The sequence below is a fragment of the Semicossyphus pulcher genome, unplaced genomic scaffold (genome assembly GCF_022749685.1).
Source record: "Semicossyphus pulcher isolate SPU_LCO1_2020_fin unplaced genomic scaffold, fSemPul1.0.p SCAF_12, whole genome shotgun sequence".
NCBI classification, from domain to species: Eukaryota; Metazoa; Chordata; class Actinopteri; order Labriformes; family Labridae; genus Semicossyphus; species Semicossyphus pulcher.
Window position 1 is genome coordinate 15,482,280 of NW_027211626.1, and position 27,316 is coordinate 15,509,595.

Here is a 27,316-nt window from a genome sequence, read left to right on the forward strand (position 1 = left end):
GTGATTTGCTACATGCGTAGGGACGCAAACAAAAGTACAGAACACGCAGCAGGACCACTTTGAAGCGTAATATTGTGGAGCTTTTGCTTAATTTCTTAAACTATCTCGGTTTGGCCGTGACAGAGACTGACAGCTGGCTGCCTGGGGTCTGGGAGCTACAACAACAGCTATAATACCAGTACATATTATTGTTACCATTCACGTTTTGGCACATGTAAGAAGAAGTGGCCGTTATTAAGGAACCTGGATGTTCATATCCACCTAAACTGTGTGATTTAAGTAGCATTTCGGCTGTCATCTGTGGTCCTTCACTGTACCAAGGGCCTGCGCAGGAGCAGACAGCCTGCATCCACCAGGAGAGGAAGTTCCTGAATTACAGCCCAGCTCCACCACAGTCACATCGGGTATCAACATGTTTATTATACGCAACGTAGAGCAACTGCAGCCATATAACACAATCTTGTAAAATAAAACACAGCATTGTTGCCTCACTTCATGCAAATTTTATAGCATCACGGAAAACGGCTAAGTAATGCTGGTGCTGGATATAAAAGCCATTACCATCATGCGGGATGGAGTTGCTGCTGTAAATCCACAGACTCAAGGAAAGTCCCATTATAATTATAAAAGATATTTGAAATGTTGATTCCTCATTCTTGATGCTTTGGAGATGTATGTTCCATCAGCCTTACCGGTTTATTTGTGCATCAGCTCTCTGTTTATCAGTCAGGTTATGCAAGTTAAACATCCACGCTCTAAGCTCTGTGGTTGTTTGTGTCTCGGTCACTCTGTTGAGGAATTTAATTTAACCGCTGTGTGAGGGAGAGGCTTCTGGCAGACTGGAGATTCATTAAACACTTAAATAGGAGTAGATGATGTTTGGTTAACCTCTAGGCTCTTGATGGAAGTTACAGGAATATCAATGTATACTAAAGAGTAGAAGCCAAAAGTACATCCACAAACCCCTCTATCTGTCTCTGTTTCTTACCTTTTTGTGTGTGTTCAGTCTTGTGTCCCTCCCTTGCTGCAGCTAATCTGGTTTGTTTCTAATTTAGGTTCGGTATCTTGTGTTGTTGCAGACACACAGGTCTGACAGGACCTCCTCAACAGGTCAGCAGCTTAGAGTTAACCATCTGACACAAACATTACACAGCTCATTACGGTAAATAAGATTGTAAAGAGAGGAAGCTTTTCATCTATTTTACACAACCACGGCAGGATAATGAGCAGCATCCTTGAATAAAGCTGATATATGATGATTATACAGCTGTTAGCCTGCTGCTCCGGATCATGGCAACAACAGGGTTTTTTCCCCGAGGGACACTTGATGAAACCTGGAACCTCTGGTTTAAAGGATGTGCTTGTGAGCACCAGGGCACTTGGTAAACCTCGCTGAGTGATGCCTATATTTGGTTCTACCGCTGTGTGAAATCTGTGGCTCGGATAGGAATGTTTGAGCAGGAAACAAAGTGTGAACTCGAGCTGGCTTGTTTTCTCCTCTGTTTGTGGCCCGGCCTCTGTCTGTATCAGTCCGACACTGAGGGAGGATTGGCTGATGGTGGGACAGGCCTCCTGGCCACTAGATCACAAGTTTGATCCTTTTGAAGAGGGTGCTTGTGGAGTACAGTAAACTGGCATCTTTTTTTCTTAGGGCGCTACCATATTTTTATTTTAGCCTTGCAACACTGTTTGCTGATAGGCAGTGTCAAAAAACTAGGCCGTTTTTATTACAGAATTCATGCCAAGGATTAGGTTATTTCCGTCCGGACTGTATCCTTAGAAGAGTTTTAAACACCTTATCAGCACTCAGAGAATTCAGTAGCATTGAAATCCGACTAATGACATTCTTAAAGGGCCAGTTCGCCGATTGTCAACCTCACTTCTGTCATGCTATTGTGGGGAGCTAATGCCATTATGGCCTCTGTGCCTTTGGAGGACGCTATCCGCTCCACTCCGATATCCAGACTATGTAAAATGCGTCGTCTGGTGGAGACCATAATCTAGGACGCCCGCCTCAGATGTCATGTCTCGTTCAAAATCGTCAGGTTTGAAATTTAGACTGCAGACCCCAATATATATATATATTCTCGTAGTATTTCCGAGCCATTGCCTGCAGCGAAAACGGTAGTATTCACTCCAGCGTCTCTCGCTGGGCTGGGAGGGGCGCAATGCACGCTGGGAGTTGTAGGAATGTAGAATGGGCGAAGCCACGAGCTGTTTGTACAACTTTCTCCACAGCTATGGCGTCAATTTCAAATATGATTGCCTCTATCGATTACAGAGGACACCAGCTTTGACTGACAGTGCCTTCATCCAGGGGCAAGTTGCTCCTTTAAATTGCTCAGGGTGAGGCGGGGGTGACATTTAAAGCACACCCCTCAGGCTGTTCAGTGAAAAACAAAAACTTAAGCATGTATGGCTGCATAATTCATCAGCTTTTCACGTTCTGTCGATTATTATTATAGAATAAAATCACAATTTTACCTTTCAACAGAAGACAAAAATCAGCTCTTCTCCCAGAATGGCTCCTGACCTCATTATACAGTCAGTGTAAATAACCCCAATAGGACATGTTCATGTGTTTACTACTCCTGAAGACAAATCATTAGCCAAGTGTCGATACAGGAGGAAGCCAACCTACTCCCCTGGACTGGAGGTGGCAGCAGCACTGAACGATTTCCAATCTTTAAACCTGCTTTAGGTCCAGTGAAATGACACAGTTTGTTCACTCTGGAGTTCCTCCAACATGAAGCCAGTAAACTGCTTATGCTACCTGATCTAACTGGCGTCTGAAGCTTTACCAACGCACGTCGGATCGGACGTAACTTCTGTTTGAAGAGGATGACTGGCTCTGTTTCTCAAGGTGACTGTACTTGCGGCTTCAGATTGAGGAAGTAAAGATGCAGATGACGGCCTTCAGCGGGGATAGAGATCAGTTAATGACGAATTAAATTCACTAGAAGCAGTGTGTGCTTTGGAAACGTCCCCGACAAGTGGGTATTTTTGGAGTTGATGTAAGGGGAAAGCAATGCTACCGGTCTTTATGTTGGTTTTGGTTGATATTACCGGCACATGAAGCCAAATATCCCAAAGCTGACAGGGTTACTTTGAGCATGTAGTCGATGTAATAAGAAATAAAGAGATAAAACAGTATATTTGGCCATATTTTAGGAAGAATTTATTATTCTAATCCCTTCAAACTGCTTTGAAACAATCCAGGGAATAAACGAGGATAATAAGCTCACAAGCCGTCGTCACTAGTCCATCATTGAAGCCATATTAAGTGGCTCTCTTTGTACGCATTCACACACATTTAATGCTTTTAATATAAGACTGATGTACTTAGCAGTGGTAAGTGTAGTGACGTTAACAATTTCCTCTGACCAGACCTAAGTCTCTGTATGTATGTGTGTGTGTGTGTGTGTGTGTGTGTGGCACAGCTGGGCATCCGTGCTCCAGGAATGCAGGACTCTTCACTTCCTCCGTGTGTGCGTTCAATTCATGTCCTATTGTTTCACACTAGTCGTCGGCCTGCAGCATAACGCGCACACACACAACCAGATGATTGTATCCCCACATGCATGCATAGACGCACACACACACATGCACAGATGGCTGCAAAGTCACAATCAAACCATCCTGTTTTTGTCGCTGTTCCTCCAGTTGTTGCTCGGTGAGGTGGACGCACAGACCTCAGCCTGCCTTCACAAGATAGGATACTTAGTCCCCCGTCCGGGCTCTCTGGTTCTGTTCACCAAGTGCAGTTCATGTTCTGTGCAGGAATTTGTCTCGGCCTCTTTGGTGCTGTGACATATTGATAACTTGCGTAGTTACACGGTAGTTAATAACAGTGTAGCGGCAAGGGACAAAACCAGATGCACCAGTAAAAATAGCCGTCTGAAGTTATTTAACATTCATCCTAAAAGGAAGCCTTTAATAAGAATTCCTCTGCACTGACTGTCAGAAGTGACTGATCTATATCTCCTGCTTAAAGCCCTTACATTTTGACTATATAAACACATGGCCATGTCAGAGCATAACCAACTAGGCCTATTTAAAGTCCACTTGAGCCATGTTAATTAAGTCAACATTAAATACCTTGCATTTTTCCACTATCAAAATACTAAATGATAACAGAACATCTGCAAGGTTAAGCTGTAAGTTTGCAAAGTGTTCGCATAGCACGCCGTGAATGTCATGACACTTCTCTGCAGGAGGGATCAACACAAAAGAAGTCATGCAGTGACAGGTGAAGCCTCCTCCCCCGCACTTATAGCACCGCTTAGCTGCATTTGAGCTGGAAAACCTCAACTCAGCAGGTTCTCATCCAGCTCCCGAGGAGCTGCTACTGTCAGTCACCTTGTTTCAACCGGGCGTAGACACATAGCATGTTACCATGCAGCAGTGGGATAGCATTAAAACATTGTGTGTGTGGCTGGATGTCTTCCTGATGAGCCCAACGGATATTTTGCTTATATATGGTTGACAATGGACCTACCACAGATGAATGTATCACCTTATAATTACCAGAAGAAAAACAACTTTTACAGAAAACAGTGTTTGGGGTGATTAAGTAATGGTGCCATTCATAGTTTGTCTTGACTCCATACTCTCAACACTGTCTGTAGCACACGTCACAGAGAATCACAGCTGAGCAGACTTGTGGTCTTTCTGGAGCTGATGGATGTAAATTATGTTTCTTTAATAAAATTATTTGTTTAAGGTGCGCTGGTTTAGGAAAGGTCAAAGTTCATCCCAGCTCTAAAAATCAGTATATAGGCTGCCATATCTATAATAATGGTTTTTACCCCCCTTACAGCCTATGCTGTATCGGGTATCCGCAAGAGTGCCGGTCAATGCATGCATCCAATACCAAATTTTATTAGCCCCCCCAAAAAATCAATAAGTAGTGCCGTGCTAACAGAAGATGCAATGCAAAGCTAGAAATTAGAAAACAATCATGTTTTTACACCGATAACATTTTTGTTATCACACTGGTATCGGAGGGTTAGTCGTGGGTCAACACTCGATGTCCAGAGAAATATGTAATCTGAACATCTGTATTGCAAATCAGGGAATTTGTTCCCTCTGTAATTGGTATCCGTAAAGATCCCATATCGGTCGGGCTCTAGATGGAATATGGATTTATATTTCTGCCAGTGTAAGTTTCAGATCCAGGCTGAAACACTCTCCATTTTCAACCCTAATTAATCGTTAAAGATCTACGTGCTAGAATAACAACACGTCTTTTTAGGTGAGGACAAAACTATGCTGCCTGGCATCCAGATGAATGACTCTCTTGTGCTCTGACGGGCAATGCTAACCTCTGAGTGAGTAACCTGTCACTTCAGCCAAAAGCCGCCTCATTACTAAGTAACCACGAAGGCCTCACTTCTCTGAGGCTTCTTCGCAGCACCTTTTTGTTCATACCTGTGCCCGGGCTTCAGCTGTGCTGCTGAACCGGTTCAGCAAACCTTGGCACCGTGCTTGTACAATTGTCAAATCCTATTTTGAGCTCGTGTGCTCATGTGATGGAGCGCTCAAAGCCGGCCTGGGCTGAATAACTGTTTAATACCAGCTGAATGCTTGTCAGGAAACATGTATGTGAACAGTCATGGGTGACAGGAGTATTTCTGTCTGCTGTCTCGGCTGTCATTGCTGTTTCTTTGACTCCTCTAACACGTACAATAGAGCACATACAGAGTGTTTGGGTTGGTCAGGGTAGCAGGAGGGTGTGAGGTGTGTGTCCATGTGACTTTGCAGGTCGACACTGAATGTGGATGCCATTGGTGACATTATATTAAATTCCGTTGTATTACTGCTGACAGAGACTTTGCTTGCTTTAAGAACAGAGGATTTTTATGTCTTAACGCTGGATTAAAGGCTCCTCTGTGACTTTTCAGTGTACAGAAGGAGGGTGAATATAAAGCTACTCTGCTAAAGTGAAGCGGCTCTGAGAGCTTTTTGTGAGTCTAGTGTGTGTGTGTGCGTGCGCATATATATGGGTGTTTTGCTTGAGTGAGTGGGCTTTTTGTCAAAAGACAGGTGTGTTCATTAAAAACACTTCATTGCAGGCAGCTTCCCGCCTCACCTGTTCCCCTCCTGGGGCCATGTGTTTATTAATGGCTGAGCAGTGGAGCTGTAAAGAGTGAGCTTCTACACTCTAAAAGAAAAACAAGCTGCAGGGTTTTACCTTCACATTTTTGCCAAAAGCAAAATCGCTAATTGAATCATGCTCTTTCTTTAAACTCATTTGTCATGCTAATTAAAGTACATGTTTTGATTAACTGATGTTAATCTAATAAATGTCAGTGTTTCCCAAAGCCCAAAGATATTCAGTTGAATAGAAAATAAACACATTTAAGACACTTAAAAGATATAAAACATTGTGTAATTAATTTAATGATTAACAACAAATCAATTCATTGATTAATTGTTGCAGCTTTATTGTTAACCTCTTGGTTCCTTGGAGGGAATGACATACCAACCATGTCAGGGCCTGTGTCCACTAACAGCATTTTTTGCGCTGCAGCGCCTATTTTCTACATTAAATCAATGCAGTTCTGTGTTTTCAGCGCTCAGCGTCAGCTTTTAAAAAATAAACATTTTGGCTTTTTGCCTTTTATTGGATAGGACAGCTGAAGAGAGACAGTAAACATGGGGAGTAGAGAGCGGGGGATGACATGCACCAAATGATCAGCAGACCAGGATTCCAACCTGCGTCGAACCTGCACAATGGGCCGCCCGCTTCACCAACTGAGCCAAACCAGCTCCCCTTTTTTTTTGTCATTGCACTCTCAGCTGAAAATAGTTCAACTTTTGGAACACCGCCGTGCTCGACAAGCACGTCACAATGTCAATAAGTGAGGTGGAAGAAAGATCATTGCTGCATGGCCTAACGCTTAGGTTATCTTAAGGTCAGAGTAGAATTGTTGTTGTGACTGGGAGGTCACCTTAAAGCACCTCAACTCTCTTGGAAAAATCGTGTCAAAGGAACTGAATAACCACTGCTATTGTTGCCCCAGGCCGTTTTAACACGCTAACTTACTGCATTGGAGCTGCTCTGTGGCTTTCTGCAGAAGGCTCTGCATAAACTGGGCTGCTCCTGTGTGTGTGTTTGATTGTTTGTGCGACACCCGCATCCCCCAGGCCGTTCTTAGGAAAAAGAAGTGTATTTTTGACTGTTTCCGTGTAAATAGGGGTTTGAAAATGTCAAGACAATGATTAATTATGACATCATAAGTGTGCAAGAGATTGTTGACACAATGGAAAAGTTCAGAAGGCAACTTTTCCAAGTTGTCTTGAGAGGAAGAGAAGAGGTGAGGAGGCTTGCATATTTCCTATTTCTTACAAGGAATAAATTTATAAATTGGTCTGAAAAAAAAGGCATAAAATAAAAGATGATACATAGTAGAATAAAAAAACTATTCTGAGGCCTTTTCATGCTGAAGGAAGAAATGTGTCCCTGTCTTACATGTGCGTGCAAAGATCGGCTTTAAAAATGGGGACGTTAAAAGAAATCAAATCAGTTCCAGACAGGACGCTTTATAAAAAACATGCTGTCCTCTCTTATTAAGATATCGTAATTGTTGCATTAAGAGCTGTTTTATAATTTAATCTGGAAGCCTCGGCTCGTTCCCGTCACCGCGGAGGAGAGAGAGAGTAAAGTTAGTGGACCCTGTGACCTGAGACGACCCGTCTCTGCAGCCAGATCCACTACCCTGACATGACCTCTGACCTTTATGTGAAGTCAACCTCCTAACTCTGTTAGCGCGCAAGATTAACTATAAGCGTTGTGGTGATTTATTCGGTTATAAAGATCTACAGTATTTGGTGCAGCTCTGTCTGCGTGTGACGACGTGTGAGCTGCTGCTGCTCGGGCTTGTTTTCATGGTCAGAGAGAGGAGAGAGTGAAATGCCACACTGATCCTCCACTGAGCGGGCCATATGCTGAGCGCATGACACGCACACACACACACACACACACACACACACACACACACACACACACACACACACACACACACACACACACACACACACACACACACACACACACACAGAGACACACACATGCAGCCTAAAAGAGGTGTTACTGACGGATGCAAGCTAAGTTTCTCCATTACTGTGTAATAGAAGCTTACATCAATCTGCTGCTGATCTGGCGACGCAATACATGTAAACAAGTGCTTTATCTCTAAGCTTTGAAGGAATATTTGTGTTGAATATTTAAGAGCTTTGGCTTCTTTTAGACGGAGGAAGATGTCTTTTATTCCCAGAGAAAAATACATTGTTTTGTTATCGAAAACAAACTCACTTTAGCGGTCGTTTCTGATTAGCCTAGCATGATTTGTTCCTTTGCTAGCTAGCTGCTTCCAGCCCTTTAACTGTCTGTCTGAAGGTTTATACAGGTGTCTGTTTCTGAGCGCACACAGCTTAAGGACCTTGTTATCTAGCTCAAACCTAAAAGTCCTCGGTCTCACCAGCCACACGCCGGCATGCTTCAGTCGGTCGTGTGTTGTTGCCGCTAACAGTGGCACTGAGCGCTATGAGTCATCTCTGGCCTGTCTGCTGACTGAAGACATACTGTCTCTGCTCTGCACTCACATTCCCTCTTCTTCTTTTCTCTGTGCGTCTCTTTGTATCTCCTCCCTCCCTCCGCAACTCTGTGTTGTTGTGTCTTCCTTTTGCCTCTGTGCTTCTGCTTTCTTCTTCACTTGTTCTTCCCCTTGAAGTGAGGAAACCATCTTTGCCTTCCTCTCAGATCAAACAAAAAAAAACTGCTCTTGTTTTAAATATCACTGGTACATTATTTAGTTGTCCTTGAGTTCTTTGCTTTATTCGCTCTCCTTATCATGACTGTGCTTCTGCAGTCCACTTGCCTTATTCGTGGCATTTTTCCCCCTTTTTCCTCGAGCCATGGAGGCTGTCACTCCTCATGCTGACTGGGCACTTCCGTTTGCACATTATGCATCAGTGTACCACAGAAAAATTAAATTACATTGCTCAGAACTTGTCATGTTTTTACAGCAGTAGGTAAGAGGCCAGTGGTGCAAGCCTTTCCTTCAGATATAGCTAAACGTTCCTCTTCTTTCACACAAAACTTTTCATTATTAAGTGCTTAAATAGCATTTTTGTCTCATTAGATTGTAGAAAACAGTAGAGAATGTACAGAGGGATGGGAGATGGGTCAGTTCCCCGACTCCAAACTAAAGACACTGGGCATACATAAACCCATACCCAAACATAGAGCTGCCTTTTCACACATGTCCCCCACAGCAGGAGGGGGAGGGAGGTCTCATGAGGCAGGACGTGATGTAAAAAGTACACTGCGGTCCCCACCCACTCGCTTGCAGTGAATGTTCCTGACTATTACCTGCTGCGTTCACACTTCGGCTCACCCCGGACATTTTACTAGGCAGCTGGCTGGAAAAAGTCAGCTTAAAATCGAGGTTAAAAAAAGGGGGTGGAAAAAGGGAAATTAAATTTTTCACTTTGTTAGTACAAACACGCTACACACACACAAAGGCCTGCAATACTGTATACTACTACTAATGGAGAGATGTCAGAGTGAGGGGGCTGCACATGGACGTGCAACCCCTTGCTCAGGGGCACCTTGACAGTGCCCAGGGAAGGAAGTGGCACCTCTTTAGCTACCAGCCCCAATGCCACGCTTGGTCTACCCCAGTTACATTCACACATGCAGCCCACTGGAGAATGTGGGGACGTTTTCAGGAGTGCAGTGCAGGTGTGAGAGGGGCTGTAGTGTGTATCTTAAACCCTTAGGACCCCCAGCACTCTTATGTATGCAATCATTCAAAGTAGATCGTCTTTATTGAGATAAATGCAGTTTGTGCAAACTAATGGAAAACTCAACATAAAGATGGCAAAGACCGCCCTATTTTTAATATATTATAACTTGTAAAATGTGATTTAAAGTCTTTTTAAAAGGAATTCTTGTCCGGACGTATTGAAATGACTGCCGTGCCTTTAAAACAGAAGGTTAACCCTCCAGTATGTTACAACCTTTCCAGTAAAGTGAACAGACCAGACAGTAAAATGTCATGTGTCTGTTCTCTAATGTTGGATAAATATGATGGTGCTGCTGCAGCCGGGATGAGGGCAGACAGGTCTGTTCCTGTCTGTCTCTCAGTTGAAAGTAGAAATAGAGACACCAAAGCATTAGTAAATACATCAGGATGATGGTCAAACACGGTGTTGAAGCTCTTATGTCGAAAGTCTCATCAGTTAATATAAAACTTTCTCTCTCACATTCTTCTCACTGAGTCTTATTTGCACATTCTTGGCCGGAGAGCAGCGAGCAGTTCCTGTCTCCTCTGAAAGGCCATCTTTTATTCATGTATACTTCATATAGAATTCCCCCCCCTGTCCCACCAGCACTGCTGCTAAATGTAAACACAGATCGCTATTTATAGAAGATCTGCCTTAGTGCCCTGCACAAATACAGCTTTCATGACGAATGTCAGCTTTTCAGGAATACAAGAAAAACTGTCTCGATTTCCTGCTGAAGTCCGAACATTCCTCCGTCTCTCCGCCTTATCGCAGTTTGCATGTTAATGTGCTGGGGATGTGGTATGCAGGAATTCTGCTGCTTTGACTCTGTCATAGTGGTTGCAAACAACATATTGATTAAATGGTGTTCTTTGTGGGCACATTTAGGAACACAGAAATAAAAAGATACATGACAAAAATCGGACAGAATTTAAATCCTAATAATACCTCAGTTGTGCAGATTTTTCTTGCTGTATGAAGAGCAAGAGAAGTTGTTCTGCAGTGTTTCTTCCGAATGGATTCACACTTCCAAAATCGATTCAGCCTTTTTCCCATCATGCTCTTGTTCCTCCCGTGCACATCTCTCCATCATAGCTGTGTGACCTGTACTGAAGGCGCACGGAGCTGACAGGATTATGTGCTCGCCTCGCACGTATTGGACTGTTCAACATAGTGTTTTGCTCCACATCGCATAGTGGAAAAAGATTAACAGTGGTCACCTTGTCTTTGTTGGTTGGTGTTTATAAAGGATGGCGCTATAACCCAGTCATTCAAAGAAGAAAAAGAAAATCAAAAGTCTGAAAAAAAAATCTATAGCCGGAAGACTGCATGGCAGGCTGCAATAGCGGGCTGAGGAAGGAACACAATATATCAATATAGGTGACAAGTAACTGTACATGTGTAAACATGTAAAAAGTCCTGTTAGCAAGGTTAGAAGCATCACTGCTTTTGGCGAGGAATGTTGCCTCATTTGTGACGCCTCACAAAGGAGATAACGGTGCACAGCCTGACGTCACGAGCCAAAAACACTGTTTACTCCGTCTACACGAGTTTCTGAAAGTCTTCACCCTGGCTGGAGTTTTACAAAAAAGTGTGTTTGTGTGGACGAAAGGCCAAAACGCAGAGAAAAAGCTACATTTTGAAAAATACCCATTTATGTGTGGACATGGCCTAAATGTGGGTGAGGTTTCAAATCTGTAGGTAAAAGTGTGTTGGAGTAATCCCCAGGCTGCTCAGCTCAGTCTGCAGGCTGCTGTGAACGCCAGGTTTCACACTGTTTTTTCTACACGCTGCACTTCGTGACGTCACAAAATGCAGCCTCAGCAGGCTTCGGAGAGCTGGCCAATCAGAAGAAAGCGGGCTTGTAGGGGCGGGGTTTCTTAAAGGGACAGAGCTGACTGAGTCGTTTCAGGCAGAGGCTGTATGAGTTTTTTTTTTTTAACTGAAAATTATGCTAAGCTACTCCACAGGTGTCAACGAGAGAAATATGAAGCTTGAAATTAGCATAATACCGCACCTTTAAGGGTTCAAAAGTAATTGTAAGACAACCAGGAAGTTATGACTCAAGTATTTTGGCCTGGACAGTTGTCAAATGAAATTTTCACATGGTCCCACCCCTAGGTGTGACATTTATTAGTGCTTAATCACCGTCCAATCAGCTTGTAGATGCATTCCTGATGTTCATTTGATGTCTTGCAACATTCTGCTTTGTGGTTGGACGAAAACAGCTACAGTTTTCTCTCTTTCTTTCCCCCCCCCGTTCGTTAAAATCTGTCTCTATGTTGCCGTATCTTGGATGTATGTTTCAGAGCCTCTAATGACTCACTTTCTCTCATTCGTCCTCCTGTAGGCTCGCAATGTAAACACAGGAGAGCTGGCTGCTATCAAAGTCATCAAACTGGAACCGGGTATGTAATCTCATCCAGCATATCTTTCTCTCCATCCCTTCTATTCTTCTCCTTTCTTCTCGGCAGCACCCTCACTCACTTTTTCATTTAGCTTTTTTTTTGTTCATTTTTACACACTCATGTCCAACACTCGCACATCACTGCCCGTAACCTTGTTTGTCTCTCCCTCCCCATGCATTATTTGCCCCTTTTCCTTCCCCTCTGCTGGTTTTCATCTTCCACCTCTCTACCCAAGGAAAACACACACACAAAACACTGCTTATCACAGTATGACCCGAGCACACACTCATGAACAAACCCACCTGTCCTCTTTTCTGTGGCTTTGCATTCCTGTGAAATTTAAGACATTTCAAGTATTAAGATGTTCGATAATCTCTCTGATGATAACGTGTGTTTGTGTGTACACGTGGTCCCTGCAGGTGAGGACTTTGCTGTCGTCCAGCAGGAGATTATAATGATGAAGGACTGTAAACACTCCAACATCGTAGCCTATTTCGGCAGTTATCTCCGGTAAGACTGTGTGAAAGACAGATGTGTGAGAGACAACTACTACTGTGAGATTTGTGTGTGTACTGACCCAGTGTTCTGTTTGTGTGTCAGGAGAGATAAGTTATGGATCAGTATGGAGTACTGTGGAGGAGGTTCTCTGCAGGACATCTACCACAGTAGGAACAACATGCACCCAAACACACGGACACATAATATGATTCAAGCTGTGCCTTTATTTGTACCCTGTCTCACACTGTGATATCCATCTTTCTCTTTTCCTCACACTCTGTCTATCTGCCTCGTCTCTCTGCTTCAGTAACCGGGCCTTTGTCAGAGTCACAGATAGCCTACATGTCACGGGAGACCCTGCAGGTAGAGTATACACTGTGTTTATTGTTAGTGTAGATGTGTTTTGACAAGATTCAGCTTCTTGCTGTACATCAATCAAGTCAGAAAATGACCTTGAGTTATTAAAGAAGTTAGATTTTAAAACATTGCTCATTGAATTTAGAGAATTACATCAATTTGGGAACCGATTCCTCAAATACAACACAGATGAAACACTCTAAAGTGTAAGCTTTATACCCTGGAGCCAGTCCTCTAACAGGGACACAGTTGTTCTATAAAGATGGACGACACGTCTCCATCTGCTTTCAATGTATGAAATTAAAGCTGAAATAACCTCCGTGACAGGCTCTGCCACCTTGCGATTGGTGGCGTCATTTGGAGCCAGAGCTGCGCAGTAGAGATCAGCAGGTGGAGCCGCAGCAGCCACTTCCACTAAACCAGCGGTTCCCAAACTTTTCATCAAATGCACCCCCTTCTACATCCCGACCGAGTTGATGTTCCCCCAACTCCCAACACTTGAAAAGAAAAAAACGCAACACAGCCTATTTATAAGCACTTAAAGTTTAATTCTGCACAAATAATCAAGATATTCAAAATATTCCACAGATTACAACAATGCGATCTTACATTCGAAACTGAAACTACACTGCAACCAACTTACAAATCCTCACTTTTAAAGAGCAAAGAAGATGAGTATGGGCGAGGAGAAACGCACAGGCAGACAGGTCCATCATGAGAGAAGATGGGGGAAATGCTGTCATATTTTCAGCCACATTAAAGAAAAGTTGAATCAAGTTTAAATTATAATTACCAAACATAACATAGCAGTTATGGAAATCAGAACATCAGTCGTCTAATGTGAATCAAACTGCAGTTACACAAGATCCACCAGATAAAGAAAACTTGACACACGCACAGGCTCACAAACCGATCACATGGACAAAAAGCGGATTCACTTGAGGATTTGAAGTGAAAAATCCCACTTTGTGTAATTAATACACCGTTACACCACCATTACATTTTTCCTCACACGCACCCCACATTGGGAATCCCTGCGCTAAACAAAACACACTTAACTTAGTAAAAATAAATACAGCCGATCTTTTCCTCCTCTACTCTGCTTATCCGGGACAGATCGGCTGCAGGTGCCGGATTTGACAACATATTTTTACAGCATCAAATAACTAATTAAAACTAAAATGAACACTTGGATGTAAATCAGCATGATAAGAACTAACTATAATGACAGAAACCATGTTTGAGAAATTTATTTGGCGTGTTTTGATTTTATAGTTTGACTCATGTCCCACCTGTTAACATGGAGGAGGCAGGCTTTATGACCTATACTGCAGCCAGTCAGCATTTAAAGTTTTGGCTTCACTTTTAGGGAGCTGTCACGTCGTCCATCTTTTTATACCGTCTATGGTTCAGCCAGACAGATTAAAACATTTACTTCTGCTGAAAAAAATATTTCCTTTAACAACTGTTTTAAACACGAGTTGTATTCTGTCTTTCAGAGCTTTGTTGTTATTTTGATCACATGACTGTTTCCATTGTTTCTGCAATAACACCAGTCCCTTTGTGATTCTGTTAACAGGGTTTATACTACTTACACAACAAAGGCAAAATGCACAGAGATATCAAGGTGAGTGTGGAGTGACATGGATGGCCTATGCATGTCACCAGAACTTGTCATTATAAAATCTCTTCAGGCTTTTTAAGACACAATTTAATTGTTAAGGGAAATGTACCGTGTGTGACTTCCTGTTGGACTGGATAAAATATAATTTTGCTTTGTGTGAGACAACTTTATATCCTGCTGCAATTTAAAGTAAATCAGTAACAGGTACACGTAGATACATGATAAGTCATTGAATTCAGAAACAGAATGCAATCAATCAAGAGACACATCTTACGGTATGAGAAAATGAGTATTGGTCCATAGCTGCTGTGTTCATGGATCTATGACGAACTCTGCTGATTGCACTAAAATCAGATTTCTTGTGTTGAATCTGATGCATGCTGTCTTTGTCTCTGTTTCAGGGAGCCAACATCCTCCTGACAGACAACGGCTACGTTAAACTAGGTGAGGGGAACACGCGAGGCTCCTGCGATTACCTTCTGCTCCAAGAGACTGAATCTGACTGGCCTCATTTACTGACTCTCTCTCCTCTGCCTTTCTCCTGTCCCCCCCCCTTCATCTAACCCTCCACTTTCTCTATATAATCTTCCCTTATCATGTTTCTTCTTTTTTCCTTTTTCTCTCTTTTTCCCTCTATTATTCTCATTTTTCTTCTGTATCCCCCCCACTTTTTTTCCTCTCCTCTCTTCGTTTTTTCTCCTTAGCTGACTTTGGTGTGTCGGCCCAGATCACAGCGACTCTAGCCAAGAGGAAGTCTTTCATTGGAACTCCGTACTGGTTAGTTGTGCTTGTTTTCTCAACCAGCTCCCTTTGTACAACATATTAATATGCATGCAGGTAGATAGCATGTATGAAATACAGCTTTCTTCCGCGTAAAAGAGCTCTATATGTTGAACATCATGGAAAAATCTTAGCTGAACATCAGGGTCATGGTTGCTGCTACTGTAGTTACTGCAGCCAAGAAGAATATACTGTAGGAAATTCAAAATCTTTCCTTCACGCCCTCCCTCTTTCTCTATTTTCCCCTCTATCTCTCTCCTTCACTCTCTCCACAGGATGGCTCCAGAGGTAGCAGCAGTGGAGAGGAAAGGCGGTTACAACCAGCTGTGTGATATCTGGGCTGTGGGCATCACTGCAATAGAGCTGGCTGAACTGCAGCCACCCATGTTTGACCTGCACCCCATGAGGTAGGCAGAGGAATGTGTGCTGTGATAAATAGTGTGATGATCGCTGAGTGGACCTGCAGCGAATGTGAAAAAAACATCATTAAGGATATGCATTATACCACAATACCTGTGCGTCTCCTGCTGTGATCCAGAATGAGGCTGGGCTGGTGTCCTCAGTAAATGTAACAAGCTTTCACTGAGCGTTAAACAAAGGATAACTGTAACATATGAGAGGAACATGGATGCTAAACTAGAAGCACCTTCCTTTTGACCCTGTTATTATGAACTGGTTAGAGGCCAGTTCACCGTTATTTATAGGAGCAATTTGAAAAAGCCACTGTCAGTCAAAGCTGGTGTTCTCTGTAATCGATAGAAGCAATAATATCTGAAATTGGCGCCATAGCTGTCGTGAAAGTTGGACAAACAGTTTGTGGTTTTCGCCCATTCTACATTCCTACAACACCCAGCATGCATTGTGCCCTCCCTCTGAAAGGAACGGCCCAGTGAGAGACGCTGGAGTGAAATACTACAGTGTCGCTGCAGGCAATGGCTCAGAGCGGTACAGAATCCAAAATAAGAATCAGTCTACATTTCAAACCTGACGAAGACATGGCATCGGAGGCGGGCGTCCTAGATTGAGGCAGTTTAGTTAAGCAAGCTCCCTGGCCTCCGCCAGATGACGCGTTTTACGTAGTCTGGCGGAGGTTTTCCAGGACCCATTGGAGAAGCGGATAGCGTCATCCAAAGGCACAGACAGGGTTCCCACGCGTCCTGGAAAACCTGGAAAATCTGGAAATTTAGAGACTAGTTTTCCAGTCCTGGAAACACCTGGAAATTGATTAAAATGAGCAAATATCATGGAAATAATTTCATGTTGTCCTGGAAAATGTAAATTTAATTTAACCCCACTCTCAGCACAAGTTTGCCGCCTCAACTCCGGTCGGGGCTCCCAGAGATGTCACATTCACAATCGAGTCCTGCGAGTGATGTAAGATCACCGCTTTTAGACGCTTTCTAACAAACTGAAAGACGATAGAAAAGTATGACACTTGAATTTTATCATCTTTTTTTCATCATCTATGTCCTTTCAGGTGTAACTTGGATAGATGTAGGCTTAATGAACGACTTCGCTCCATCATTGCGCCTCCGTGCGTTTTACACAGAAGACAGAACATGACAGGTGTAATAATCCCACCTTGAACTGGCAGTGTAAAAGGGGCTGGAGACACTTCATCGTGAACCCTGCATCATCAAAAAAAGGAGGAATAAAACTGGGGTTAAATGTGTCAGTACTAGGCCTACCGGTAAATGATATATTTGAGAGCAAGTGCTGTCCTGTATTGTCAGGAAAAACTCCTGGAAAATGTCCTGGAAAATAATTTTGTAAAAAGAGTGGGAACCCTGACAGAGCGAAAGTGCTTTTATTTTCTACCATAATGGCAGTAGCTCCTCATAATAGCATGATAGGAGTGAGGTTGTAAATCGGCGCACTGGCCCTTTAAATATACTCTGAAGAGTCGAGGTTTAATCTTTGTCCCTCTGTCTCCCTGCAGGGCTCTCTTCTTAATGACCAAGAGTAATTTCCAGCCTCCGAAGTTGAAAGATAAAGTCAAGTGGTAAGAAACACTCTGTCCATCTGTCTTTACTATTTCCAGCCATTAAGATACATTATTTTTAGATCCCAACTGTTGAGATTACCCAGTTTTATCAAACTGTAAACGGTACCTCGCTCGTAACAAGGCTGAAATATTAACCCCCTTTTACCTTTTGTCTCCCTTTCAATGTTGGACAACAGGACAAATAACTTCCACCACTTTGTCAAACTGGCCCTGATAAAGAACCCAAAGAAGAGGCCCACAGCTGAGAAACTGCTGCAGGTGAGTAAAACATTTTCCACCTCCATATAACAAGCAGAATGGACGGTTTTGCTCTTAGTAAGGATGCTCCTTCCCAATACACACTGCAGACTAAAGTATATACACTAGGGACACAGAATATGGATTCTTCTGATTCTTATGGTCAATACTATAAACATAACAGATATTTACAGATTCCTGTACTTTAAATTAGAGGTTATAAACCTATTTTTATAGACACCTATGAGTAAGAAAGTCTAAGATGTAATGACCAAATATGGTTGATTTGATTTCTCCGCTCTCTAAATGCCTGCTGAATGTGCACTGCAGCTTGTATTGTTGTAAAATTCTTGTTAACAGAGAAGTCAGAGCTGCAAGACAATTTATCTGTCGGCATCTTTTTCTTCACGTGGGTTTATAAAAGACAACATGCAAGCCGATACCTACATAACTGATATTCTCATATTGACTTGATATATATCTTGCATTCCTAATCCAATGATTCGTATAATGCTTTTGGCATGTATGGATGTGTATGTAAACAGTGGCACATTATATATAAAATATAGCAAAAATCAGTTAGTAGAGCAGACGCCCTTTATACTGAGGCTACAGTCCTCAACACAGCGGCCCGCAGGTTCAACTCCCACCCTAGGCCCCCCACTCTATTCTCCAGATACTTCCTGTCTCTCTTCAGCTGTCCTATAAGTAAAAGCAAAAATGCTAGGGATAGACCGATTATCGGCCGGGCATTTTGACGCATATCGGCATCGGCCATTTTTTTTTTTTAATCCGACGGCCGATAAGAGATCAATTTAAAACTGGGTTATTTTGGCTCTGATGCATATGCTTAAAGGCATTTAAACAAAGTTAAGTGTTGGAGTTTGTATTATTCAAAATTTTGACGCCAATATTTTCACTTTTACTGCAAATGAATATCATCTCCAAATATCGGTTATCGGCCTCCTTGACTACTAATAATCGATATCGGTATCGGCCCTGAAAAAACCATATCGGTCTATCTCTAAAAAATGCCCCAAAAATGTGTAAGTGAATAATAAAGTTAGAATCCTGGATGACAGTAAAACAGTACCACATACACTTAATTAACACAAATGCAAAATGTAAGTACTTCAGCAAGAGAAACTCCAGTCTCTGCTCTATAATCTGAGTCAATCACGAGGTGTTAGTTGTTATATCCATTCTCACTTGTGCCACAGCATGTAGTCACTGATTAATGGGTCAGTCAGTAGACAAAAGCTTAAGCTACTGTCTTACAGCTCTGATAAGCAGTCCTTTCTGTTATTTGTCAAGCAAACACCAAATAGCAATCACAGTTTCTCACACATGAACAGCTGAGTTATAGTTGGTTCTTTCAGATTTGGTGTGACAAAAGAGAGAAGCATTTTTAAAGCTCCCCTCTGATTGGCTCCTCTCTCTCCTTCTTCCAGCACCCCTTTGTGTCGCAGCCTCTCAGCCGGACGCTGGCGATAGAGCTGCTGGACAAAGCCAACAACCCCGACCACAGCACCTTCAACGACTTTGATGATGACGACCCTGAACCAGAGGTAACCTTTGACCTTCTCAGGCTTACCTTTCAAAACAAAAGTCTTTATCAGCTGTGCAGGCAGGTCAACAGAGCAGCGATTATGTTTTGCCGGGTTTTCTTTAAATCGTGTCTCTCCTCATGTGTTCATGAAATTCCTTCTTCATCAACCACAACCTCAGTCCTTCTTTTCCCTGGCACAAATGACTCATCTTTCTGCTCTTTGTCCTTCTTCTTCTTCTTCTTCTTCTTCTCCCTTTTGTCTCCCATTTCACTCGTCTTCTTGGCTTTTATCTTCTCTCCCCTCTGACTCCTCTTCCTCTTTCCTGCTCTCTTCCTCCTTGTAGCACTTCTCCTTTCTCTCTTCCCTTCTCTTCTCCTCCTCTCTCCCTTCCTTTTTTCTGTCCTCTTTTATCTACCCCACATCCTCTACCTCCTCCTCCTCAGTTTAAGTACAGGGGTCACTTCTTACCCGTAAGCCCCGGTGCTCGACGTGCACCCCGTTTTGCGGCCCGCAGGAAGGTACCAGTTTGGGCTGCGGTGTCTGAAGTGATGTCATTCTAACACGATGTCGATGCTGTCAGTAGTTTCTTGAGGGGAGGGTCTGCTGGTGCTGTCATGGAAACGAGCACTGGGATGTGATTTTCAGAACTAATGAAGTACACACTGCCGTTGTCTAAGTGTGGCTATCGGGGTGTTTTATTGTTGTTACAGTTGTTCAGTTTTGGAAATACGCTTAATCCCTTTGTTGCCGACATTTAGATGAAAAGATTGATATCACTTTCATGTCTGTTCAGAAAATATGAAGCCTCATCCAACAGCTTAAAGGAGCACTTGGCCCCTGGAAAAACCCCCTGTCAGTCAGAGCTGGTGTTCTCTGTAATCGATAGAAGCAATAATATTTGAAATTGGCGGCATAGCTGTGGAGAAAGTCGTACAAACAGCTCGTGGTTTCGCCCCTTCTACTTTCCTACAACACCCAGCGTGCATTGCGCCCCTCCCTCTAAAAGGAACAACCCAGCGAGAGACGCTGGAGTGAAATACTAACATTGCAGCTGCAGGCAACGACTCAGAGTGGTACAGAATCGGAAATACGACGAGGATATACCGGTGGATCGTCTAAAAAATCTTCAGGTCTGCATTCTACATTTCAAACCTGAAGATTTTGAACGAGACATGACATCAGAGGCGGGCGTCCTAGATTGAGGCAGTTTAGTTAAGCAAGCTCCCTGGCCTCCGCCAGATGACGCGTTTTACGTAGTCTGACGGAGGTTTTCCAGGGCCCATTGGAGAAGCGGATAGCGTCATCCAAAGGCACAGAGCGAAATTGAATTTATTTTCTACCATAATGGCATTAGCTCCTCATAATAGCATGATAGTACTGAGGATGAAAATCAGCGAACTGGCCCTTTAAGCTCACATTAAAACTAAAAACAGCCACTCTGGCTCTGTCCAAAGGTAACAAAATTTACCAGCCCATAGATAGCTCACTAATTAACACATAATATCCATTTCTTTCATTAATACAACATTAAAGTGTAAAAACAACAAATTGTGATTTATGGAGGGGTTACTGCTGACTTTATTATCTTTGCACAGAACCAGGCTAGCTGTTACCTGTCGTATCCAATGCTAAGCAAACCTTCCTCTGGCTGTAGCTTCACATTTACTGTACACATCAGAGTGGTATCAATCCTCTCATCTGACTCTTAAGTTATTTCCTAATATGCAGAGTTGTTCCTTTAATTGTTATGCAACTACATAATTATTGCAACTTGGCAGTGACACCCTTTGATCACTCACTTGCTCACTTCCATGACGGCATTATTGCCATCTTGGCTAAACCACAGCCGATCACTCACCATCATCAATCAGGACTCTCTTCATTTAAGTTCTGTGGCAGCGGCCGTCCAATAAAGACATGGCATAAGAAATTCATGAAGATGGCTACCAAAATGTGACATCATCACACTCCTTCGAATGATGCATCCAAACCACGTTGAGGTTAGATTATGTTAGTGAACAAATAGTGCTGACGCTGCGATCTGTTTTTGTCCGGTGCTAGAGAAGCAGGGTTTTTTTTCACTTTAAATTAAAAAAGTCCCTTAAATTAAACACATCAGCTGTCCAGTGAAGGCTGCCCATCTGTTCCTCCAAGCAGCCCAAAATAGACGGTACAAATGGATTCATGCAGCCCTTGTTGAAAACTCTCTCATTTGTGGTTTGATGATGCATTTTTACGGCAGCCATCCTCATCTACCTTTGCCTTTTACGGTTACTAATCTTCAGTTGTGTGTTATTATATTGAACTGTATTACATCTGCAGAATCAGACATGAAACATTTCAGCGAGTCTGTGCAACAAATGTGGTTTTTGAGCATTTCTGTGTGTTTCCAGAGCTGAACAAGCATGGGTTGAGGTTGCTGTGTGCTACAAGGACGAGTTTGGATTGTTTGGAATTGTTGTTTAATTCGTGAATGAGCGGTTGTGCTGTATAAACACTAACACAATGGTCATGAAACAATACGTATCCCCCATTATTTATAGAGGAAACCGACTACTAGCGTCACATACAGTAGCTGACTGGATGGGTTTTAAAGGACGAGGCAATAAAACAGTGTAAATCAGTGGATAGTGTGTGATGCTGAGACAGCTGGGATATGTTACCTTCAGGGACCCATGAGAACTCTGAAAACACTAAACTTAAAATTGTCATCGTTGCCAGGAAAGGTTTGTGTTTTCCGTCGACTGTGTTGCTATGTTCTGGTTGTCTGGCTGCAGTGTGTGGCTGCCTGTTTTTGCTGTGTCATTGAATCCCACCCACAGGAAATAGCAGAGGGATCATAGCTTTTTTTAAACCTATTGTAATCTTTAAAGTACCCTGTAAACTCTTACACTGTGTGTATTCTTTAAAGAGTTTTTTTTAAATGTGCGTCTTTCTCTTTCCTGATAGTCTCCGGTCTCCGTTCCTCATCGCATTCGTTCCACCAGCAGGAGCGCCAGGGAGGGGAAGACGCTGTCGGAGATTAACTGTGAGTTCATTCGCAAGGTCAACGCCAAGAGGAACATTTTATTCTGTTCATACTTTATCCCCCTGTTCTTCTTTGTTTTCACTCCTGTTATCTTTCTCAGTTGGTCAGGTGAAGTTTGATCCTCCGTTGAGAAAGGAGACAGAACCTCATCATGAACCGGTGAGTGTTAAGTTGTGCCATGTATTTATGTGTGTGTGTGTGTGTGTGTGTGTGTGTGTGTGTGTGTGTGTATGTGTGTGTTTGTCTGTGTGTTTGTGTCACTTCACCAGTACCAGCATGGCCGATCCTTTTCTAATCAAAGGAAGCACCCCGACCAATCTGTGTTAACCTGACATGAAGCCCATCCACATAGTTCACTCTGGTAGTTTAGGGACGTCCGAACTATGCCAGCCATATTTTATAAATCTGCCAGCATTCAAACAAGTAGCTGCAGTGTATGCTAATTTTTTCCTTGAATTGACCGGCACCTGATTTTGTTCCCCTGTAACCTCACATGTATGCAGTTGAAGTTCTTAGGGATCTCCTTTAGGGACCGGGTGAGGTGCCTAGATGCCCATTGGGAGCTCAGAGTTGTTTGGCTCTTGCTGGGAAGTCTTCTGGTTTCTGATTGTGGTATGCTCGTAGTCCAAGTAGTATTGACCAATCACTTATCAGCAGGCTGCGGTGTATGCAGAGCAAAAGCAGGCTGAACGTAACCCATCCTGCCTCTCATCTGCGGTCATCTGACAACAATTTACCTTCTTATTTATATAAATAAACAGACATCTGATGCAAGTTCTAGATCAAAACACTGTGTCACAGAAGCCGTTCAGCGTCTATATTTCCTGACTTCCTTGAATACACCAGAAATGATCGATCGGACTTCCGTTCAACAAACGAGCATTATTAGGTAGTTTTCTTCTCCTCTTGAGGACAGACCTGACTAAGCTTAATTTTTACCTTTTACTGATCTGCATTATGATGTTACTTGTTGATTAAAGTAAATCACAAGAAAATCTGTTTCTTTTCTGGGTTCATACTCCAGTAGTAAGTAGTAACTTACTATTTACAGTGAAACTGAGACTCACCAGAAACAGATGAACGGGCTCTCCTCCGGGGGATTTAATAATCCATGAAATGACAGCATTTATTTTGCAGACGTATCATGAGGGTAGAATTTCACTTCACTTTTCATCTGAACACAAGTTGCTTACTGGATTTTAAACCAGTGGTTCTCAACTGGTCTTATCTCAGGACCCACCACCACCTGCTTAATGACAATTCGCGACCCAAATTTCTGAAATTTTTAACCACTCTAATTATTAATGAAAAATGGTGCAGTTTGGACCTGAGATGGAACGAGACATGACATCAGCTTCACAAAACAACAGTATAATATTCAACCAAAATGACCAGGCGGTAGCAGTGCGAGAAAAATATTCCCTCTATTTCTTTTTCAACAGAAATAAACTGCTACTGTCGGGCTCTTCAAGTTTCAGTAATGTAATGTAGCTGGGATTACTCAATCAGTGGATACATGGAGTGTAAATAAACTATACTTCTACTGCATGCACGACACGTCACAGGTAACCCATGTCCTTCAAATTAAAAGCGCAGCATAGACTTTTGGCCACAACATTTTTCTTTCAAACACACTTCCACTGAAAACACCTCTGCGACCCACTTTTGGGTCCCGACCCACCAGTTGAGAACCATGGCTTTAAACAATGCAGCACACGGAAAAGGAAGTCTTGGTCCTTATTACTAAATGCTGGCTACACCAGAATGCCCGGCATGTTCATCGTTGCTCCTGGACGCTATATGGTCGTCAGACTACAGCTGATGGGTTCCGAGATTTTTCTACGTATGACCTTAGTTGTAGCATGGATGGACACATATCTTCCAGGTTAGACTGAAATCAAATCACAGATGATTGATTTGTATTTTATTTTATTAATGCCTGATTTTGGCATGGGCCTATGTTATATCCAGTTGTGGTTACAGGTGCGTGTTTCGTTGATCTGATCACGTTTGGAAGAAGTGTGTGAACAAATGGGATGGTGCGAGGTTCATGCACAGCCACAGCGTCTTGTTAAAGCTCCCTCACTCCCTCCCACTTCCTGTCTTTCCTTTGCACTTTCATCTTTTCCACAACTTCACTGTTGTATTCCTCCTACAAGAAACTCCATCCTAAAATCCCTCCTTATTTCCTCTCTCTGTATCCATCAACATATTTATCAATTTAGAGCAAGACAGACACTGGTGTAGGTCTTTGGGACATTCACATCCATTGCCCTTGTCCTTCAGTCTCCATCCTCTCCTTTGATGTCATATAATAACGTGGGGTCTGTCTCTGTCTCTCTGACCAGTATGACTTTTAGCTCTGCAAGATCAGCCCATTAGGGATTATGGTGCTACAATATGTTTGGCTTTTAAAGATCAGTCATTACCGTATTAATTGGTGAATATAATAAATAACATGGCTACTGTCGCAAAAAGGATAAGCTGCAGAATATCGGTCACCTTTAAAAAAAAGTATCTATATTTTCTAACCGATGATATTTGAATGTAATCTGTTGTCTCTCCTCCTCAGTTCTGCTGATTTTAAACCCCCGCCCACACCCGTTTACTCCGTCCCTCCCTCATTCTCTAACCCCATGATCCTGTCTTCTCTTCAGATTAATATTGCAGTATCTCCCTCCTTCTCTGTCTTGCTGATACATGGACTTCAGAGCCCATTTTGGCCTTAATCCATTTTTCATCCATCATCCGTGTCTCCGTTCCTCCCCGTTCCCTCCATCAGTCCAGGTTAATGTATTAACTGAGGTCTCTCTCGCTCTGTCTTGCTGACCAGTGTGAATCTGAGCCCTATCTGGACTGTGTTGAGGAGCTCTACTATACCGCCAGACCTAATATGGTAGTACTCTTTCTAACTGTCTCTCTCTCTCTCTTTCGGCCTCTATCTCTGTCCACCTACTCTGGCCTTTTTATTTTCAATCCTTCTTATATTCTTCAACCTTCTACAATCTTTCTTTTGTACCGCCGTCTTACTCTCTCCATGTTCCTCTTCAGTTCTTAATCTGTTTCTGAAGGACGAGTCTGTGCTCGTCTTCTTGCTCTCTTGCTTTCCGAGCCCTCGCTGTCGCTTTAATTGTATTTTATTTTCCAGACTGCTGATTATTTTGGCTGCTTCGTGTCCAACATGTATTTTTGTTAATTTTCACAGTTTTGTTCCATCTATTCTGGTCCACCCATCTGTCTCTGTGCCTTTTATTTCTTCTTTTTTTCCCAGCCTTGGCTTTGGCCTCACTAACTGGTGTTGTAGTTTTCACGGTGATTTGGGTCCTTAGTGGTGTTGTTGTCTTTTCAGATATACTGTACATACAGCACACATTCACTCAAACATTGCAAATAATCATATTATGTCATTAATGCTCTTGTTTAGGATAAAAATGAAGCTAGTGTGACACAGACAAGGTCAGAGGTCATGGTATTTTATCTGTACAATGCAGTGTCTTGCTCAAGAACACTTGGGTTTGAACGTCAAAAGTTGATGCTTTAAATACCAACATTTATGAAGGTACACTCAACCTTTATGTTTGCTGTTTTGTGCCTGATATTGATTTGACAAATCTTTTGATTAGGGCTGTCGCGGTCACCGCATGACCACATGACCGCGGTTACGAGACGCCAACCCAGTGACCACCATCACCACCCTTTTTTTTTATGTTTATTTTTTTATGTTTATTGTCTTACATGTATGCGTACATGGGTGCATATGGTGTGAAATCATGACAATACAAGTGAAAATACACCAGATTTGAATTTGTCAAACAAACCAGCAGGGAATAGAGACGGGCCTGGCTGACGGGCTTATAGTCCCAACCAATGACTGTATATATAGACGGACGACGCACCTCCATCTGCTCTTATCTGCTCTCGAAAGTGAAGCCAAAATAGCCACCGTGATAGGCTCTGCCATCTTGTGATGGTGCCATCATTTAGAGCCAGAGTTGCGCTGAAGATATCGGCGGGTGGAGCCGCCGTAGCCACTTCCGCTAACCAAAACACACAGATAACTTACCGAAAAAATGCAGCAAAGATCCTGCACGTCGGCGTATTTAACAGCATAACAGCTTCTTGTGTTGTTCTGAAGCAGACGTTCACAGATATGGAAACTTCACTGACTGTAGTGACTGTTTTAGTCACGTTTCCTCTCACCATTTGTCTCTGGTCTGCTAATCCGGAGCAGCTCAGCCATATTTGTCAACAGAGCTGTCAATCATCCTTTTTACAGCATCAAATAACTAATTAAAAATAAACTTGTCAGAAAAATGAACACTTGGACGTAAATCAGCATGATAAGAACTAACTATAATGACAGAAACCATGTTTGAGAAACATGTATTTGGCGTGTATTTTGATTTTATAGTTTGACTCATGTCCCATCTGTTAACACGGAGGAGGCAGGCTTTATGACCTATACTGCAGCCAGTCAGCAGGGGGCGCTCCAAATGTTTTGTCTTCACTTTTATGGAGCTGTCATGTCGTCCATCTTTTTATACAGTCTATGGTCCAAACAAATAAAAACGCACAACAGCTGGCTCGACTCGTGGATAGTATTTAATGTCTGGCGGGGAGAATATTAACTTTATCTTGTACTTCGTGTGCACGTTGTGTAAACCAGTAAGAATGTTTACCTTTATACAAAATTAGGCTATCGACCAACACAGGCGTTAGTGATTCACCGCGGTTAGAAAAATTCAGAACTGCGACAGCCCTACTTTCTCTGAACATTACTGTTTGTATGTCCTCTAACCTCTCACGTCCTGTAGTTGACCAGAGTAATGAGGCCTTCATGTGTGTCTGTGTGTGTGTGTCTGTATAATGTTGGTACTTGTTTGTTTGCTGTATGTGTGTTTTCCTCTGCATGCTTGTTGATTTATGTCACTATCTTAAAACATGTTTTTGTGGCGAGATGCTGCATTCACATTGTGGCAGAATGTAATCAGTGTTAAAACCAGGTTTTCATTCATTTCAGTCAGTGAATGATGCTAA

At 42.7% G+C, this 27,316-nt stretch overlaps 1 protein-coding gene across 8 annotated transcripts in view; it reads left to right on the forward strand.

The window, feature by feature from the left end:
- Window positions 1-27,316, forward strand: part of LOC138588192 (mitogen-activated protein kinase kinase kinase kinase 3-like) — a 47,738-nt gene that overhangs the window by 897 nt on the left and 19,525 nt on the right. For 6 of the 8 annotated variants that reach the window (XM_069658118.1, XM_069658120.1, XM_069658119.1 and 3 more), the window contains exons 2-15: window positions 12,143-12,200; window positions 12,620-12,710; window positions 12,801-12,865; window positions 13,006-13,061; window positions 14,635-14,682; window positions 15,081-15,123; window positions 15,384-15,456; window positions 15,735-15,866; window positions 17,399-17,461; window positions 17,641-17,722; window positions 19,153-19,269; window positions 22,201-22,279; window positions 22,380-22,438; window positions 25,113-25,175. In XM_069658118.1, coding sequence (XP_069514219.1) covers window positions 12,143-12,200; window positions 12,620-12,710; window positions 12,801-12,865; window positions 13,006-13,061; window positions 14,635-14,682; window positions 15,081-15,123; window positions 15,384-15,456; window positions 15,735-15,866; window positions 17,399-17,461; window positions 17,641-17,722; window positions 19,153-19,269; window positions 22,201-22,279; window positions 22,380-22,438; window positions 25,113-25,175 — 1,029 coding nt within the window. The remainder of the gene's footprint in view (window positions 1-12,142; window positions 12,201-12,619; window positions 12,711-12,800; window positions 12,866-13,005; window positions 13,062-14,634; window positions 14,683-15,080; window positions 15,124-15,383; window positions 15,457-15,734; window positions 15,867-17,398; window positions 17,462-17,640; window positions 17,723-19,152; window positions 19,270-22,200; window positions 22,280-22,379; window positions 22,439-25,112; window positions 25,176-27,316) is intronic. The other 2 variants (XM_069658121.1, XM_069658125.1) reach the window with 1 other exon arrangement.